The following is a 17,363-nucleotide window of genomic DNA, read 5'->3' as shown; positions in this document are numbered from 1 at the left end:
GATTACCAGTTACCACCTCTTTCCCCCATTATATTCTATAGACTTTAGTGGCTACAGCCAGCTACAGTCAGTCGAGACGTCGACTTCCTTTGCAGCCTTCTTCTCCTACTTCAGAAACCTAGCCTTCTTTTAAAGCTCTATTTGCTGGCGGCTGCTGCTTGTGATTTTGCGTACTGATGTACTACTGACCATGAGTATGAGTACCATACCATGACAACGAGTTTCATCATGCACACACGCATATTCGCAGCAGTCGGTACGTTTAAAACTATGCTAGACGTCAACCTAAAAATTCTTCTCTATAAAAAGGCCCCTTTCAACACAGTTAAAGTAGATACCGTTAACAGCTGCTTTTCTTTGTTACTTAATTCACAAATGCCAAATAATACACTCGTGCCACTGGCCCGTTATTCTGTCTCTTATATCACAGTCAATAGTACTCTTATTGTTTCCTCTAATAAGTTCTTTGTAAGCTATAATTTAAAATAGATCACATACAAGCCTTGTCTATTTTAATTATTACTTGCTTCAAGTTAAAAATTGCTAAGTGATTAGGCATGGAAATTTGTTTACATACGATAACGTTACGCTATTGTGATATAAAAGCAATATTTTAAGGTTAAAGTACTGTTTCTTCTATAGTTTAGTGTTTTGATTCAGTTTATACGGTATTTTAGTATGGTCCTTGAATAAATATGCTATAATCAATTTAATCAACATTAGTTTTTATTATAACGATTTTTTGCTTCCATTTATGCTCAATTATTCATCTAGCTGCTAGCATATACAACAAACGTTTGTAATATCTTATCACTGTTCCTATCAAGCAGCTTATACGCGTGAATTTCCAAGTTCAAGGTCGTCTGAATACAAGCATCGCGCATGAATCTACATTACATCGTACTCTGTTGAGAGAGTGACTGTTGAGCGTTTTATACAAAACGACTTAATAAAGAACTTCCCTCTATCAAAGAAAATATACTTGTGCAATGACTGAAAAAAGAAAAAAAATCATTCAATATTATATTTGCCCACAGGCACTACACTGTCATTCTATCGGATTGATGAGATTTTAACGATGTTTTACTTACCAAAATGATATCAGATTAATTGGCAACTATTTACAACACCAATAGTAACAGTAATAATAATAATTAATAGGCGCAAGTATGAAAGATAGAGTAATCAGGTCTTGTCTATGAACTATGTACAATCCGGAGAACGAAAAGTTTTACACTTCAGTTGTCTTCATTAGTTTCCCAGCATCCGTATCCATCCACAACTTCCCTCTCAATGACACCACACGCGCATTTAACAGAGAGCGTCAGTTTTTAGCACTTATATGTGTGTATCGACAATGATTAAGTTGTAGATGGAGGGGGAAGTTAGAAAATCAATGAAGACATAGTAAGAGTGCAAAGCTTCACGCGCATTTAACTAGAGACTCATTAAATAATTATAAACTCAAGTGTTGTGATTTATTTTTTTCTATCACTTCTTAGTTTTCAGATATTTCTTTTTCAAGTTAGCTAATAGTTTATGAGTACCTTACTGATAAATTTTATAACACTGTTTTGTTTATAATTATCATAGAGAAATCTACAGTTAAATTATGGCCGGTACACAGCTTTACACTATGTATAGTATTTATGTATACATCCAGTAACGGTATATTACAGATTCTAATATACATTTGCTTTTAGCAAGCAATCAAGCTTTATGAATTTTGATATATTTTCGTGTCTTTATTAAGAATTTGCAGTTGAGGTAGTAGTTGGTGTAAGGACATATCGTTGCGCATAGCCTCATTTTATTTTAATCTTATGCAACTTGAGTTTAAAACCAAGCAATTCCGACAATACGCCTGAGAGCGCGGACAAAAGAACTACTTTTGTAATTGTATACAAGTATGGATTTGCGGATAGCCCAGAAATTTTAAATGGACTTTCCAACTCCTGTAAAATGAATGTTTGGTTAATAATTAGACCCAACTTCGATAGATATATAAGAAGGATTACCTTTATCAAGTCCGCAGCTAACTTCAACACACTATTTGCTACCATAAGCTCATCTTTTTTGTGTGGCTTTTGCTCAATTTGCAAATATAAATTGATCTAGAAACAATGTAATGAATTTCTACACTTTCTTGTAACATTAGAGTTTTAGATTCCAATGTGACAGAAGCCATATAGTAAGCTTACCTGCTCGGTTATCAAAACAGATAGGTTCCTATATTTTTTATTAATTTTTGTTCCTAACGTCATAAAACGTAATATAAATATACCCAATGAAAAGCTCCAAAATAAAGCCTCGATGTTATATCGACAGTGTAAACTTTCAAGATCCTGAAATATTTAAAAAAAAATTCAAGCGATCAATTTCCTCATCGTTTTATCGTAATGTCTAACGTACGTTTTTTAAAAACATACCTTGATCAATTCTAAACAGACAAACGACAGCAAGAGCAATGTAACAATGAAAGTAGCGGATACGATTATGTCCACAGAACGTTGCGGTCCTCTTCTCTGTTATAAAAATATCATCCAATGGTCATACTATAAATACATGTTTAAAAAACGAAAAAAATTATGTATCTTAAGAGGTCTAACCTTTAAGTAAGATCTGATGCTTAGCCAAGTCTTTATGTTTCTGACTTTATTCAATCTAAAGTGAGGGAGATCAGATTTCCTTGCACGCCTTGAGGATGTTAAATGTGAAAATAATTTGGCGTAAAGGAGTCGTTGTTTGTAACTACGTTCGGCCACCGCTAATAAAAAGAAAAGAAGACAGGATAGCGCTAGCCTTTCAAATGCTGATATAGCTATCATTAGTCGTTCCCTGTAAAAAAGTTTATTAATTAAAAGAAAAACGTAAAATGGAGAGAATAACATGCGTATTTTATGATAGTAATGGAAAATGTTGGAATAAAGAGTAATGAATTTTAGGGAACTTACCAAATGGTTGAGCCTAATGTAATATCGAGTACGTTACAAATAATCACGATGTAAGATTCATAATTGATTTGATTGAAATCAGTGGTTATCAAAGATCCTGTCGTATTGTGACTGCTATCTATTCCAATACGATCGCTGAACCGTCTGAGCGACGGCACTAGAGACAGCACGAAGCCAAGCATAAGACCACCGTAAAAATAATTGAGGCCTTCAGGCATCGATTCAACTCTAGCTATAATTGCTGAGCTTATATCAAGCACGGAGAGCTCCGCTTTTTTTATTTCACGTCTCGTCCAGATTGTGCACGATACTGTAATTGCACGCAAAAGTACATTGGTCAATATATAGTGATTTTTCTTTTTCCTCGATCGGTTACTTGATAATGATTCTTGATCGTGAAAGAAAAGTCGAGTATACGTTCACCTCGAGACAAGCACGATGGAAGGTCGTAGAGGTGATAATCTTGATCATATTTCATTGAAAGTGATTTCTGCGACTCTATAGTATTTGTCATTCCTTAATATAAATGAAACTTGAGTGCACTAACCGCGATCAGATGGAGCATAGCTGGAGCCTAACAAGATTGATGGTGGTAACTCAAATTCTCCTAGGAAAGGTTGCTCCACGAATTCATTATAATTGTATTCGTTTTCACTCTGTAGGTCAGAATCCTTGAGCTCGGAGCTAATAAATTTAATAATTAATTTCCTTGTTTTATTTCCTATACTATAAAGTGACTCATGTATACCTATAGCTACACTCGTCGCTGTTTGTTGTAACGCCCATCCATTCGGTCGCAGATGTCATTGCTTCGGTTAAATGATTAGTAACAGCTTCCTCGCATTCACCTTCTTCTTCGCTTTCGCATGGTTTTTTAATGATGCTTCCCCTCGATCCAATTACATTAGACACATCGGCAGCTTCTCCCTTGAATTATGATTAAATTGTCAACTTCATATGCTTACTTTAATTCTATTTGATGTTTACCACTTTATAGCTCGACTCTCCAATGTTCTCTAAAGAATTATGCTCCTTCTGATGGTGATCTGATGACTTAATTAACGGCAGAACCTCATTTCTTGAGCAAAGAAGCGAGCATTCCTCGTTATCTTCATCTACGTCCATACCAATATCCTCCTCGGTATTAAGAACATCGGAATTCGCATTACTGATAAATTTGTCATTATCACTCGAAACATTGCCATTTAAACTCTCAAAGCCATCGTCATCTTGGTGTACCGGTGGCGCATTTTCTTCTCCCCTAGCTACTTCGCTCGAGGCAGAAGATGCATCATTTATAGTACTCTTATTGCTTGAAAGAGTACTTTCTACTTTCTTCTTAACACTTGCATTGGATACTGGCAGAAATTTCTAAATAAAAATTACTGTTTTATAACTACAATATTCAACAAATTTTTGCTAAGTGCCTAAAATAATTCTTAAATCTTACTTGTGTACAGGTAGTTGATAAACAATTTTTAATTATAACTTTCTTTGCAAATCTTACGGATGATATTATCTCACCACTCAGCGTATTTGTTTTTTCAGAAGGGGTATCCTGGGAGGATTTGGAATCCTCTCGCGTTCCTATAATTTAAGTACATTTTATTTAAGTATTTATAAATAAATTTCAATTAATCTGTCTTTAATCTGTTGAAAGTGCAGCTTACGTCTCACTCTCGACTTTCCAAAACGAGATCTATCGTGTCGAGATCGCCTTATCACCCTTTGTCTTCCTTGGCTCTTAATTGGTGATGGTCCAGAATTGGTTGAAACAATGTGAGAATGAATAAAACATAATATCAACATTATAATAATTGGAATAAAGACTTCTGACGTTGCTATGACCTGTTAATTATATAAAATTATTAAATAAAATGTTTAAAATCAGAGCCATAAAATTTTAACATCAACTAAAAAAATAATGCATACATCTGATTCTTGCTCTGTGCTTGTATGATAATAATATAAAGTAATATTTATTAATTGTAGGCAGTATAATAAAAGAAATAAAATAAAAATATGAATGCTTGTTTGTTGAATCCACCATTTCCAATTGAGAGGCAGAAATAAAAGACGTTGCAGAGCCAAATAAGCTACAGTGAATAACCCATGTTTTGGCTTAGCTTTAGGGAAGGAAGATCCTACAAAAATATGTGTTGTCTATGTAATAAGATTTGTACTAGACTAAAGCAGATTTTGTTAAGTGAATAACTTACCTCGTACAAGATCAACATCTATTAATTCTGTTTTTAGTTTAGCCGTTCTCATTGGAACATGCGTGAAGCCACCAAAAATTTTTTGCTCAATAGTCTTTTCCCATTGCTGTTTGTCATAAGCTCCAATTTTTCTTTGGTAGCTGAAATATTTAAAAAAAGATATGACACAAACCCAACTCCTTCATATACAATTAAAAAGAAATGAAATTTCTACTAAGAATAGCTTACCAATATATCAGTTTATTTAAATCCATACTGATACAAATCTTATCATTTGCCGTTATAAAAATTAAATACGTTGATAGCGTTGACAATCAGCTGGTAAGCGTATACGGATAAACGTAATCTAAAATTTTATGTGAATGTGCAAAATATGCACATAAATACAAAGAGTTCGCCTTTAATAAACAGTTTATAGCGTTCTTCTCTATTGCTAATAAAAGTATTTCCATTATATTGTAAATAGGTTTTTTGACTTATTTACGTAAATAAGAGAAAGTTCAATTCAGTCAGGTCAGTAAGTCAACATTCGTCATTGCAGGTCAGACCGTCAAACCACTCACGACGCCAGGATCGCCACTCGCCAGGCATTGGACCATTAACAGCAATAACAGCCAGCTTCAGTATACAGAAACCAATCGCAGCAGCCCATCACGGTATCGCGCCTATCGCGCAGTCTTTCTCTTCCCGAACTTGATCCTTGTCCCTTGATAGAAATTTGCAAAAGCTTTAACAAGAAACATAACAGTATCTGCGTAATCTGTTTATTTATGAAATATATACATACTGATGGAATAAAATAGAAGATAGAATCAATAGAACTAATAGTCTGTACCTAGAGCACTCTTTATTTATTAGCAGACTTGTAGTAGTAGACCCTTTTGTGGTATGGTGATTTGGTGAGTGGTTTGTTGATGACTGACTCCTGCCGAAACAATCGATCCTGCGCTGTGAATGGCAGTGATGCTAGGGGACCCGGGGGACCCGGGACAGGGAGGGAGTCGATCAGAAAACTTCACTAACTAAATTAAATCTTATATCCGATCAACTGTATAACTGCAGGCTTGGAATAATTTCATAAATATATATGAGTGGTTTATTTGAGTAAGAATTTTTGCGTTACGTTTCACGGTCAATCCCCGAAAATGATGCAAATATTACACGCATAATCTTAAATTCAAACAATTTTAGCACTCGACAAATGACAGCTTGAAGTTGAGCTTACTTCTACTGCTGTTCACATGGATTCATGGATATTGTACCACTGGTAGCATGGTAGTACCATGCCATGCAACAGCAATAAGTAGACTAAGTAGAGTGAACCGAGTGAGGTGAGGTGAGGCGATGGCGGCGGCGCAGGCGAGCTTCTGAGTTCTGATTTCTGAGCGAGCTAAGCTAAGCCTGGCTAAGCCTGCCCCTGGCGCCCCTGCCCCCTGCTGCCCAAGCCTGCCTGGGTCTCGGTGTGAAGTGTGAACTATGAGTGTAGTGTGAGTGTCACCAGAGATGAAACGGGAGATTGCTCATGCGAGGTCCCGAGGCAATCCCTACCGGTAGGCGGCGCTGGTGTTGGCAAACGCGTGACGCGTGTCTCAGGTCCATCTAACCCCTAACGCCATCTATCGGAAGAGACCACGAAGCACGAGCGTTAAGCTTAGAATAGGGTAAAACATATATGCATTGTTGCCAGAAAGCGGAATAAAGAGAGAGCGGAGATATTTTCTCGGACCTCTCTGTCTTTCTCGCTGTTAGCTTCTAGCAGAGGAGTCGAGGCAAAATCTTTCCGTTTCGCTTTGCCGAAAATCTACCAATATTCGATGTCATTTATATTTGCAGGCCAATGCCTTTATACATGATTTTTTCAGCATATTTATTTATCAGCATTGTCGACTTATTTAAATCAATAATAAATTAAGGAAATGCGTATTTGATATATAATAATTATTTTAACTATAATTTCATCGTTATATTTCGCTTATTTCCGTAAAAACTGAATTTCTTTAGTTTATTATTGATTATTGTAAGTCAATGGCAATTTAAAAAAATTTAATCTTAAAAAAAAAAGAAAAGTACCGATCAGGAATCGAACCCGGACCCACGAATCGCCACGCGATTACCTTACCGCTTAGACCACGAGGCTTCTTCAGTGCACCGTAAACAGATAGTGTTTTTAAGGGCTTGAAATCTTCTATTGAACTATATAAATAAACGAAGAACCGACATCTTTATTCATTATTATTCTATCATAATGGTACACAAAATAAAGAATAATTATATAATGTAGATTTTCAAAAGCTTTTCCAATAACCAAGAACGGAAACTGCGAGCGTTAATTGATTATTTATCTTCGTTCTTGGCTATTGGAAAAGCTTTTGAAAACTATTCAAAATATAATTATTCCTTAATTTGTGTACCATTATGACAGAATAATAATGAATAAAGCTGTCGGTTGCTCGTTTATTTATATGGTTTAAAAGAAGATTTCAAGCCCTTAAAAAGGCTATCTGTTTATGGTGCACTGAAGAAGCCTCGTGGTCTAGGCGGTAAGGTAATCGCGTGGCGATTTGTGGGTCCGGGTTCGATTCCTGAACGGTACTTTTCTTTTTTTTTTAAGATTAAATTTTTTTTAATGGCCATTGACTTACAATAATCAATAATAAACTAAAGAAATTCAGATTTTACGGAAATAAGCGAAATATAACGATGAAATTATAGTTAAAATAATTATTATATATCAAATACGCATTTCCTTAATTTATTATTGATTTAAATAAGTCAATGCTGATAAATAAATATGCTGAAAAAATCATGTATAAAGGCATTGGCCTGCAAATATAAATGACATCGAATATTGGTAGATTTTCGGCAAAGCGAAACGGAAAGATTTTGCCTCGACTCTTCTGCTAGAAGCTAACAGCGAGAAAGACAGAGAGGTCCGAGAAAATATCTCCGCTCTCTCTTTACTCCGCTTTCTGGCAACAATGCATATATGTTTTACCCTATTCTAAGCTTAACGCTCGTGCTTCGAGGTCTCTTCCGATAGATGGCGTTAGGGGTTAGATGGACCTGAGACACGCGTTTGCCAACACCAGCGCCGCCTACCGGTAGGGATTGCCTCGGGACCTCGCATGAGCAATCTCCCGTTTCATCTCTGGTGTCACTCGACTGTTCGACCTCAGCATATTCAAGTATGTTAGAGTTGAAATTTTTTTTGGAATATATCTTCTGACATCTGTCCTGCGCGCTGATTGTTCTTGTTGTTTGTTGAATGGTTCTGTAGTCCAGTTTGTCGAAACTCGAAGGGTTCAAGCTTTGACGTTCAAGATTTAACCTGTATATCAGCCATAACCACAAGTGATTACGAGACCAAGCTTTATCATTCAAGTTCAAACGCTCAGCTGTTTCACTTGTTCATTACAGTAGTCATCAGACTGGAGTTGGACCAGACTAATAGTCACTACTAGCCCGTTTTTCTGACTGCAATCTTGTAATCAAATTAGCTCAATAAGATCGTTCAATTCAATTGGTTCGACAAAAACAATAAAAACCTGGCCCAGGGTTGAAAAAGTATGGATTGGGCATTGGACTAAGAGGGCTCCAGTTTCAACAATCCACCACTCTTATCATTGTGTCACGTTAACTTTACGTTGTTCAACGCTACGCACTCTACTGATTTCACATTTCACTCTTTTTTTTCTGGCCAACTCTACGATGCGCTTTTGGATATCCGGTGTTCGGTACGCAGTACTCACCCACTACAGCATTTCGATTGTACGTGGCTACTGACTATAGTGACGATAACTGATAAATGATTATATAAACTTTCCTATAAACATTATTTTACAGAAATGACTTTTGACATTCATACGTTATACCATATGTGTTTTGTGAGAGGGTAATCCCCAAATATGTTCAACAAATCGAAAAGATACCGGTTAGGTTAAATAGATCAATAAATAATGACGTTTTACAAAGCTATTTTGTTTTTTGGCATAATGTCAATAGCAAAAGGTTTTCGAGAATATGATAAGCAAGATCTATTTGCTCTTAGAGAAGAAGTACGTGCGATGTTTGATCATGCCTATTCAGGATATTTAAATTATGCGTACCCATATGACGAGTTACGATCCCTCAGTTGCGATGGTTTTGACACATGGGGCAGTTTTTCACTAACATTAATAGATGCTTTAGATACACTAGCTGTTATGGGTAATTATACCGAATTTCGAAGAGTTGCTGAAATATTAAGTGCCAGAGAAAATTTTGAAGCAAATATAAATGTTTCTGTATTTGAGACTAACATCCGTGTTGTTGGTGGATTATTGAGTGCTCATCTATTATCTCGCAAAGCAGGTGTTATTTTAGAGCCAGGCTGGCCTTGCAATGGACCCCTATTACGTTTGGCTGAAGATATGGCAAAAAGATTACTTGCTGCTTTTGATACACCCACAGGAATGCCTTATGGAACAGTCAATTTGAAATACGGTGTCCCAGCAGGTGAAACAAGCATTACTTGCACAGCTGGAATTGGTACTTTTCTTTTGGAGTTTGGTACACTTTCTAGATTAACCGGGGATCCTTTGTATGAGGAAGTTGCTTTGAATGCTATAAAAGCATTACACTATTACAAATCTAATATTGGCTTAGTAGGTAATCACATAGATGTTCTGACAGGACATTGGACTGCTCAAGATTCTGGTATAGGAGCAGGTGTAGACTCTTATTTTGAATACTTGGCCAAAGGCACCTTATTATTCCAAAATCCATTATTAGCATCAATATTTCATGAACATAAAGCTGCTATTGAAAAATACATAAGAAGGGAAGATTGGCATTTATGGGTTTGTATGACCAAAGGGCAAGTAACATTACCAGTATTCCAATCTTTGGATGCATACTGGCCAGGTGTCCTTAGTCTGTTTGGGGAAGTAGCAGATGCCATGAAGTCACTGCATAACTACCATCGTGTTTGGAAACAATTTGGTTTTACACCTGAATTTTATAACATTCCACAAGCAGAAGCAGGAACTAATCGTGAAGGATATCCCTTAAGACCAGAGCTTATAGAATCAGTTATGTACTTGTACAGAGCTACTGGAGATCCATTTTTAATACAAGTGGGTATAGATATACTGAGAAGTCTGCAACACAGTGCCAAAACTACTTGTGGCTATGCAACTATTAATGATGTGAGAGATCACAGGAAAGCAGATAGAATGGAATCATTTTTCCTTGCTGAGACAACTAAATACCTTTATCTGTTGTTTGATCCTGATAATTTTATTCATAATAATGGCCAGCATGGTGATATTATTGAGACTCAATGGGGACAATGCATTGTAGATGCTGGTGGATACGTTTTCAATACAGAAGCACATCCTATTGATCCAGGGGTTTTACACTGTTGTCATCAAATAGAAGTATTTCAAAATGAAAACTCAATATCCGGGAAAATTTTTAAGAAAGACAGTGTAGATTTGGATAAAAGTATAAAGGATAAGACTTCAAGTAAAGAAAATAATTTAGAAAAGAATAGCAATAAGCAGAATATAAAAGTTATGAAATTATCAGATTTCAGGCATGCTCGTATGAATAAAGCAGATACTACATCACATACAAGATTAGATTCATCAGATAACAATGAAATAATAGAAAATGAATCAAAAAGTAACTTATCTGGGTCGGAAACAAGCTCACCACAAGTTCTTGCTCCACCAAATGTAGCTTATAAAGCTGATGACAGTGAAAATACCGACTCTTTTGATATATCCATATCGAATGAACAGTATTCGTATAACAATACAGAACCATTAATTATGTTGAATAATGCTAGAGGGGTTAAATTCGAGCCACAATTATTATTGGAAAAAATTAGAAAAGGAAATTTGTATCCAACTAATCTTACAGCAAGATCTGATTATCAAACATTGTCATGTCAGTCGCAATCATTTTTACAGAGAATTTCTATAGTAGGAGAATTTTTTTGACACTATTATATACTTTTTAATTTTACCTCCAGCAAATTAAAACTGCTACATATGTAAAGTTTAAAATGTTTGTAAATGATAAATATTGTTTATTGAGACATCAGATATTTCTATAAAGTAAATGTATTTTGATAATATAAAATGTTATATTAATATATTTATTGAATAAATTGTTGATGAGTTTTAGATGAACTGGCATGGATTCGTTTGTCCTTTTAAAATTTATAATTTATAATCTTATTTCACAATTTTCTTATTAGATGGCAACATTGCTGAAAATGATACAAGTATACCAGCTGAAAATATAAAAAGCCGATTCTCTCTACATTTGTCTCAGGATAGCTTCTATTGCTTAGTATGCGCTGAATAAAATGCTCTTAATAAATGGTCAATTCATAGCTTCAGTGCTCTGATTAATTGTTTCCCTGTGATACGAAAGCGATTATGCTATTATACTATTTCTAACTGTTCAAGTAGGGCAATTCTATAATTCTGTCAAGGAACTTCAGTGGTAACATCTGACGGGGCGTCCCTTCTTACAACACATCACTTCGCGCAACCAACAAGCTTAATGTTTTGTTTTTGCTTTACTGGATTACTTGGAAATTTATTTGCTTGTATAAACTAAAATTTACCGTAGAGCTTCTGAAGGTTCTGAATATTAAGTTCAATAGTTTTTTTATTAATCTCATTGGATTTTTATAATATCGCACTCTAGTTAATCGTTTGTGTTTGACTGCGTCACATAGGAGCCCGTGTATAATCTACAAACTTTGAAGTCGAATATTATCGAAATATGGTCGGCAAAAAATATAACAAAAATTAGGGTTTCGAATACACTGGAACAACATTTCTTAGCTACATTATATATTCTTTGCATTGTTGCATAACCTTTATACCTCTTTAACTAGCTACTACTGGCAAATTTCGGTACCATTAGGCCGAAATTAACGGCGAATCTCGGTACGCGTAATAACAATTACAGTATATTTTGTTCGTTCCTTACCAATGCCGAAAATTTTCATTAAAGTTACAGAATACGGAGTCTAGAATTTAAATTAATCGCTAACTTCCAGCTGCCTTTATTACTTAAACTTTAAAGTGAGCGATCGCTAACTTAGCACCCTGCAATGGTTGCATTCAGTAGAGACAAATGTTGAGGGAGCGGTGTATGTTACTGGCTATTACTCTTAGATCCTATAATTTTATCCAATAGAAGTTTAAAAAGAATTACTCAACAGTTCCGCAACTGTTGTCTCTACTGAATGCAAGTAATGCAACCAATGTTTACTCAACGCGGCCGTGTCAACCGTCTTTCATGGCTGCATTTATAAACGTCCCTCAAAGTTAAGGAAGCCTCGATATCTATAGTTTACGTAACGTATACTACAAATTTCGAGGCTTCTTTAACTTTGAGGGCCGTTTTTACATACGGCCTTCAGGTAATGAAACCAATACAGTAAAGCCAGATTACAGACGGAGCAATATGGTATATGATCATATAAGGTTAGAGACAGTCAGAGGTCTGGCGGGGTGGTCACTGGTCAGTAACGCAATACGGGATGCGAAACGTGGGAGAACTCACACCATTTGCATGCTACTTCTGTGGAGCAACATTTTGTCGTCGAATGGTGGAGCTTTCTCATTATATACTTATTATCCATAGACGGCTGTATTTATGCCATTATTCACAATTGTCTCAAACTTGAGAGAGATTATTAAATATGATTAATCCAGCCTTAAGTTGAAACAGTATTAATCAGTAGCACAGGCCTGCTGCATACCAACACAATACCAGCAAAGTAAAACATGTAAATTTAACGTATATGAAAAAAGTAACTCAAAAATAACAAAATTTACAGATCCACAGTTCTAATATTGTCCACGTACATCGCTACACATTCTTACTTTCAGTGCATCGTGTTGGTATGTAACAGACTTATGATGTATCATTTTTCAAATAAAACTACGTAATCAAATGTACAAATATTATATTACACATTCTAATTAACATTTTGTTGTAAATAAAACAATGAAAATATATTTGCTAAACTCTTAATCGAAAAAGTTATTGTCAGTAATATATTTTATACACTGAAAAATTAAATTCCTTTCGTGTTGTATATCACGTGCAAGTAACCGCTGCAAAAGTTGCGGTTTATTTCGTTGATTATTATTAATACTACTATTTGAGTTTCGCATATCCATTTTTGGTTGAGTCAGGCGATTTTGTACTTTCTTATTACTTTCACTATTAGATTTATCTTGTGAAATATTCAGAATTTTTTTAACATTTTCGTTTAAATCTGAGTTTATATTACTTTTATCATCAGTATTAATTTCTTCATTTATATTATCTTTACAACTATAAGAATCCACTTTCATTATTGGCTCTTCCATTGGTTTTTCATCTACAAATATATATGTAACATTAAAAAACCATAATATATAAAATACTAAATAATCATATTGTATATACATCAGAGTGTCCCACTTGAAACTGGATGACAGAATAATTCCTAATCAAGTGGAATAATAAAAAAAAAATCAACCAGAGGTATAAAACTTCTAAGGAGACACCAAACGATATTGTTAGTTTAACAATGAAATTTCATTTAAGCTACAATATGCAGTAAAAAAATGGACGTCCATTTAAAAAACTCAAGACGATCTTCGTATGATCTGTAAATTAAATTTCAAGGTCAAGTTGATGATACCATCTTGTGTCCCTTTTAAAGCCTCTTAACTCTCGTTAGAAAAGTTTTTTGATTTTCCCACTTAGTTGCGACATATTCGACTATTGTGTTTCAGACGGAGCACCCTGTATAATCATGTTAATGTTAATTAATTTTATTTGTACCTTCATCAGAATCACTACCATAATTTGCAACTAAAGTAAGCAGTGGTAAAGGCTCTGCTATAGCATGATCATTGGTCTTTGGTATGTCTTCCTCGTCTGAGATAATTATATTAGAAGATTCAGCATTAATATCATCCGTATTTTCTTCATCATTTAATGAAGGAAGATTACCTATGAAGAGTATTCACAGAAAAAAAAAATTAAAATAGGTAACAATAAATATATCAGTTTAGAGAAATAAAAGTAAATGAATTAATACTTGTGCCGGTGAATCCAATGAGACCTCGATATCGCTTTGACTCGCATATAATTGGCTCTTTATAATTATTTCTGTTACGTTTCCGACCTCTTCTTTTCTTCTCCACTACTTTACTGACAGTTCTCAATTTTTTATGTGACTTTAAACAAGTTTGTTCGATGACTTCTCCTCTTTGTTGTTTTTCTAATTCTTCAGACTTCTTAAATTCTATATTAGCTTTCGTAGGATACTTCCTTTAACAGTATATTTATTACTTGTAACTTTAATTATACAAACGTTATACTTATTTTACTATAGCTGCGTACTTTTTTCTTTCTGAAATCCATTTTTCTATATCCTCTGGTGTCGATAAATTTTTTAATCTTTCATACAATCCTGAGCTATGCTGCATTTGTATATGTTTCTCTACGAGCAATGGATGAGCAGAAAATGTGCATCCATCGATACCACATAGCTTGTGAATTTCATTGTGCTGAGTAAAATCATCTTCGGATGTAAATTCCTTATCACAAACATCACAGTGATAACCCTCATCATCTTCAGAGCTGATATAATCTTCATCTTCTTGATCTTGTGATTTAATAATGTCATCTGCATAGAGATGAGCCTATAAATATATTTTAAATATTTTAATTCTATACAACAAATATTAAATATTTTAAATTAATTTCATTATCAAAATTGCAAGAAGGAAAAATAAATACATTATTTTGATTTGAATCACACTGTAATGAGAATAATTTTGTGTTAAAAAAGTATATCAGCATATATTATTTTAACATCTTACCCTCAAGACAGAAGACATTTCTTATAAATAAAACTTTCATTAACTAATATTTTTAAATAAAAATACATTAAGTTTGTTTTTGTTGTTTGTACTTCCTGCACTATTTTTCAGTAAAACTGTACAACATATATGTATATGTCACACTGAGTATACGTTTTTCATAAAATGAGCAGAGAGTGTAGGATACAATAACAAACCTCTATTAGAGATATAAAAATTTTAATTTTAGTAACGAGTGGTCAATTTTTTAAATGATCTAAGAACGACATTTGTGATTTCACTATATGTACAATGCGAATTTTATGAAGCGGTCGTTTAAACAAATTAATTGTTGCCAGTCGGTGACCGTAATCCACAGCTACAAACTGACAATATATAACTCTCATTCCTCTCGAAATTTGTTTGATTAATTTTGGAGCAATCGACTACATTTAATATTAATTCAGACCTTCAGAAAAAATTAAAGCTTATTCCTCTTCTGATTTTACATAGAGTACAGATAAAAATTTAAATCGTCGCTTTTCAACGTAACATCCACAAGTAATGTGTATTTAAAAAAATGTACATCTTGAACTTGTTTTGTAAAAATATTGTTTTTTCTTTTTTTAATTTTTCCATTTTTTTAAATACTTTACTCGCAAAATGTTGAATTACGTTGACTAGAAAAATAATAATTCTAAAATCATTACATTTTTCTACTTATTTTTATACATTATTTGTAGATTTTATCATATTGAAAAAAATATGCGCTACTGTATACATGTCTTGTATTGAGGAATACAGCAATACTTGGTATTCATCGTTTTCCTGACAACAGATTAATGTGCCATTATAAATAGCAACGTACATCGTGAATCCAATCAAAAACTCAAATTTTACAAATACAAAAATCTAAAAAATGTTGTTCTTAGACATATCTGAATTTTCACTGCTAGAGGTGTGCGCATAATTTTTGTATTGTTGATAAAAGACTATTAAACTTTTAAAAATTAGAAACATTTAATTATATATTACTAAATCGCTCTGTATGCAGGAAGCACCAATCGATAAATTAATATACAAATTTTGTACTAATAAGATTATTTTGAATTATAATTCAAAGATTGGTTTCAATCTATATACAAAAGTTATAATTTGTGTACATATACAGGGTGTTTCATTAAAGACGCCCGAGCTTGGAAAGTAGACCAAGAGCTTATCATGGGGGGTTGATGAACCTAATTCAGGATTTGGAAATATTTGCATTTTTCAGCTATTTTCTATAATCACTAATAGGGATTTCTTATTAGTGACTATAGTAAACAACTGAAAAGTGTAAATATTTCCAAGTCCTGTCTTAGAGCATTAGTTTTAATGGCTATTATAGTTCAATTACTTTCACTGTTCTTTATAAATGTTATCATTTCTCAGTTAATGTTGCTTACTAGGTTTCTAATTTAAATTAAATAAAATATAACAATTTTTCTATAGTGAAACAAGGCAAAATCTTATACATGCCGCCGTTAGAGAAAGACCTTGTACATAGTAAATAATACTATTAAGAACAAAATGGTTTTGGTTGCAGTGCTATTATTTATTACACTCACTCGTTTCATGCACTTAGTTAAATCATATTTGAAGCTGCAATAAAGTTTTATTTATTGAAGCAATTTTTTATAGTGCTCATAAATTAGAAAAATTTACAATTGATATTATATCTTAATCCCAACTTTTCTTAATAGTGTAATATTCTTAGACTATTAATAGTTTATCATAATAGACTATTTTTATGAATATTCTTTCATTAATTACTTCCAAAATTTTAATGAAAAGGACTATCCAACTTTACACTTTAATTTACTTTAAATTTGCTAGGATTCAAAGAAGGCAAACTTTTATAAAATAAAATATTTTCAATTTCAGAACGATTATTTATAAATGGTTTAGTATAAACAAAAGGACTGCGAAGTTACAGAAATACAATTTATTCTTACATTTTAGTACTTAATCTACAAACTTATCTTTCTGTCTGACTTTTTTTTAAAGTTTCAAGATGACAATATACAAGTTTTTAAATGTACTAAATATATAGTTAATAATTGATAGGTACTTGTAAAAACCAATTCCATGTTATATCGATTATACTACATTACTATAAGCTATAAAACATTATATCAGCTATATAGTTTTGTTATTGCATGTATATCTATATTGTTGCTAAATAATTATATATTGATATTTATTTTTAAAAGTAGTATACAGCTTGCAACACTACGTTGGCCATTTACTAAAAGGTTCATTTATGGCCAATTAATGACATT

The 17,363-nt window shown here is 33.5% G+C and overlaps 3 protein-coding genes across 13 annotated transcripts; 1 reads left to right on the top strand and 2 right to left on the bottom strand.

Annotated features, from left to right (window-relative positions):
* Window positions 1-708: 708 nt before the first annotated feature.
* Window positions 709-6,432, bottom strand: phtf (putative homeodomain transcription factor). Of its 6 annotated transcripts, none has more exons than XM_066729726.1 (17): window positions 6,399-6,432; window positions 6,009-6,098; window positions 5,402-5,879; window positions 5,174-5,313; window positions 4,887-5,098; window positions 4,625-4,802; window positions 4,405-4,541; window positions 3,942-4,325; window positions 3,703-3,881; window positions 3,502-3,638; window positions 2,955-3,264; window positions 2,610-2,838; window positions 2,430-2,525; window positions 2,202-2,345; window positions 2,019-2,114; window positions 1,092-1,955; window positions 709-993 (listed from the first exon to the last, which is right to left on the bottom strand). In XM_066729726.1, the coding sequence occupies exons 3-16, from the start codon at window positions 5,425-5,427 to the stop codon at window positions 1,806-1,808; spliced, it is 2,418 nt and encodes an 805-aa protein (XP_066585823.1). In that variant the 5' UTR covers window positions 5,428-5,879; window positions 6,009-6,098; window positions 6,399-6,432; the 3' UTR covers window positions 709-993; window positions 1,092-1,805. The 6 variants fall into 6 exon arrangements, with proteins under 6 accessions (XP_066585823.1, XP_066585822.1, XP_066585821.1 ...); XM_066729725.1 differs by having other exon boundaries at window positions 5,402-5,900; window positions 6,399-6,417; XM_066729724.1 differs by lacking the exon at window positions 6,399-6,432 and having other exon boundaries at window positions 5,402-5,519; window positions 5,658-5,879; window positions 5,961-6,096.
* Window positions 6,433-6,547: 115 nt separating this feature from the next.
* Window positions 6,548-11,349, top strand: LOC136775183 (ER degradation-enhancing alpha-mannosidase-like protein 2). Of its 6 annotated transcripts, XM_066729730.1 has the most exons (3): window positions 8,231-8,358; window positions 8,451-8,524; window positions 8,591-11,349. In XM_066729730.1, exon 3 carries the CDS (start codon window positions 9,130-9,132, stop codon window positions 11,155-11,157), a length of 2,028 nt encoding a protein of 675 aa, XP_066585827.1. In that variant the 5' UTR covers window positions 8,231-8,358; window positions 8,451-8,524; window positions 8,591-9,129; the 3' UTR covers window positions 11,158-11,349. The 6 variants fall into 6 exon arrangements, with proteins under 6 accessions (XP_066585826.1, XP_066585827.1, XP_066585824.1 ...); XM_066729729.1 differs by lacking the exons at window positions 8,231-8,358; window positions 8,451-8,524 and adding an exon at window positions 6,548-6,660; XM_066729727.1 differs by having other exon boundaries at window positions 8,451-11,349.
* A 141-nt stretch (window positions 11,350-11,490) lies between these two features.
* On the bottom strand, window positions 11,491-17,352 carry LOC136775186 (FMR1-interacting protein NUFIP1-like). The gene is made up of 4 exons (XM_066729737.1): window positions 14,582-17,352; window positions 14,277-14,509; window positions 14,018-14,188; window positions 11,491-13,568 (listed from the first exon to the last, which is right to left on the bottom strand). The coding sequence occupies exons 1-4, from the start codon at window positions 14,665-14,667 to the stop codon at window positions 13,213-13,215; spliced, it is 846 nt and encodes a 281-aa protein (XP_066585834.1). The 5' UTR covers window positions 14,668-17,352; the 3' UTR covers window positions 11,491-13,212.
* Between the last annotated feature and the right edge of the window lie 11 nt (window positions 17,353-17,363).

The sequence above is a fragment of the Prorops nasuta genome, unplaced genomic scaffold (assembly GCF_024137725.1).
Source record: "Prorops nasuta isolate Cenicafe-Biocafe unplaced genomic scaffold, Cenicafe_Pnas_1.2 PNAS00007, whole genome shotgun sequence".
In the NCBI taxonomy this organism is placed as follows: Eukaryota; Metazoa; Arthropoda; class Insecta; order Hymenoptera; family Bethylidae; genus Prorops; species Prorops nasuta.
This window is presented reverse-complemented; position numbering and strand designations above follow the sequence as displayed.

What these genes read in the sequence shown, in the direction of transcription:
- LOC136775186 (XM_066729737.1), bottom strand. Translation starts at nt 14,667, where the DNA reads ATGCAGCATAGCTCAGGATTGTATGAAAGATTAAAAAATTTATCGACA. An exon ending in TGGATTTCAGAAAGAAAAAA is followed by an intron (nt 14,510 to 14,581) that starts GTACGCAGCTAT and finishes ATACTGTTAAAG; the next exon opens with GAAGTATCCTACGAAAGCTA. An exon ending in TGGTAGTGATTCTGATGAAG is followed by an intron (nt 13,569 to 14,017) that starts GTACAAATAAAA and finishes ATATATTTGTAG; the next exon opens with ATGAAAAACCAATGGAAGAG.
- phtf (XM_066729726.1), bottom strand. Translation starts at nt 5,427, where the DNA reads ATGGATTTAAATAAACTGATATATTG. An exon ending in TTAAATAAACTGATATATTG is followed by an intron (nt 5,314 to 5,401) that starts GTAAGCTATTCT and finishes TAAATATTTCAG; the next exon opens with CTACCAAAGAAAAATTGGAG. An exon ending in TCTGTTTAGAATTGATCAAG is followed by an intron (nt 2,346 to 2,429) that starts GTATGTTTTTAA and finishes TAAATATTTCAG; the next exon opens with GATCTTGAAAGTTTACACTG.
- LOC136775183 (XM_066729729.1), top strand. Translation starts at nt 9,130, where the DNA reads ATGACGTTTTACAAAGCTATTTTGTTTTTTGGCATAATGTCAATAGCA.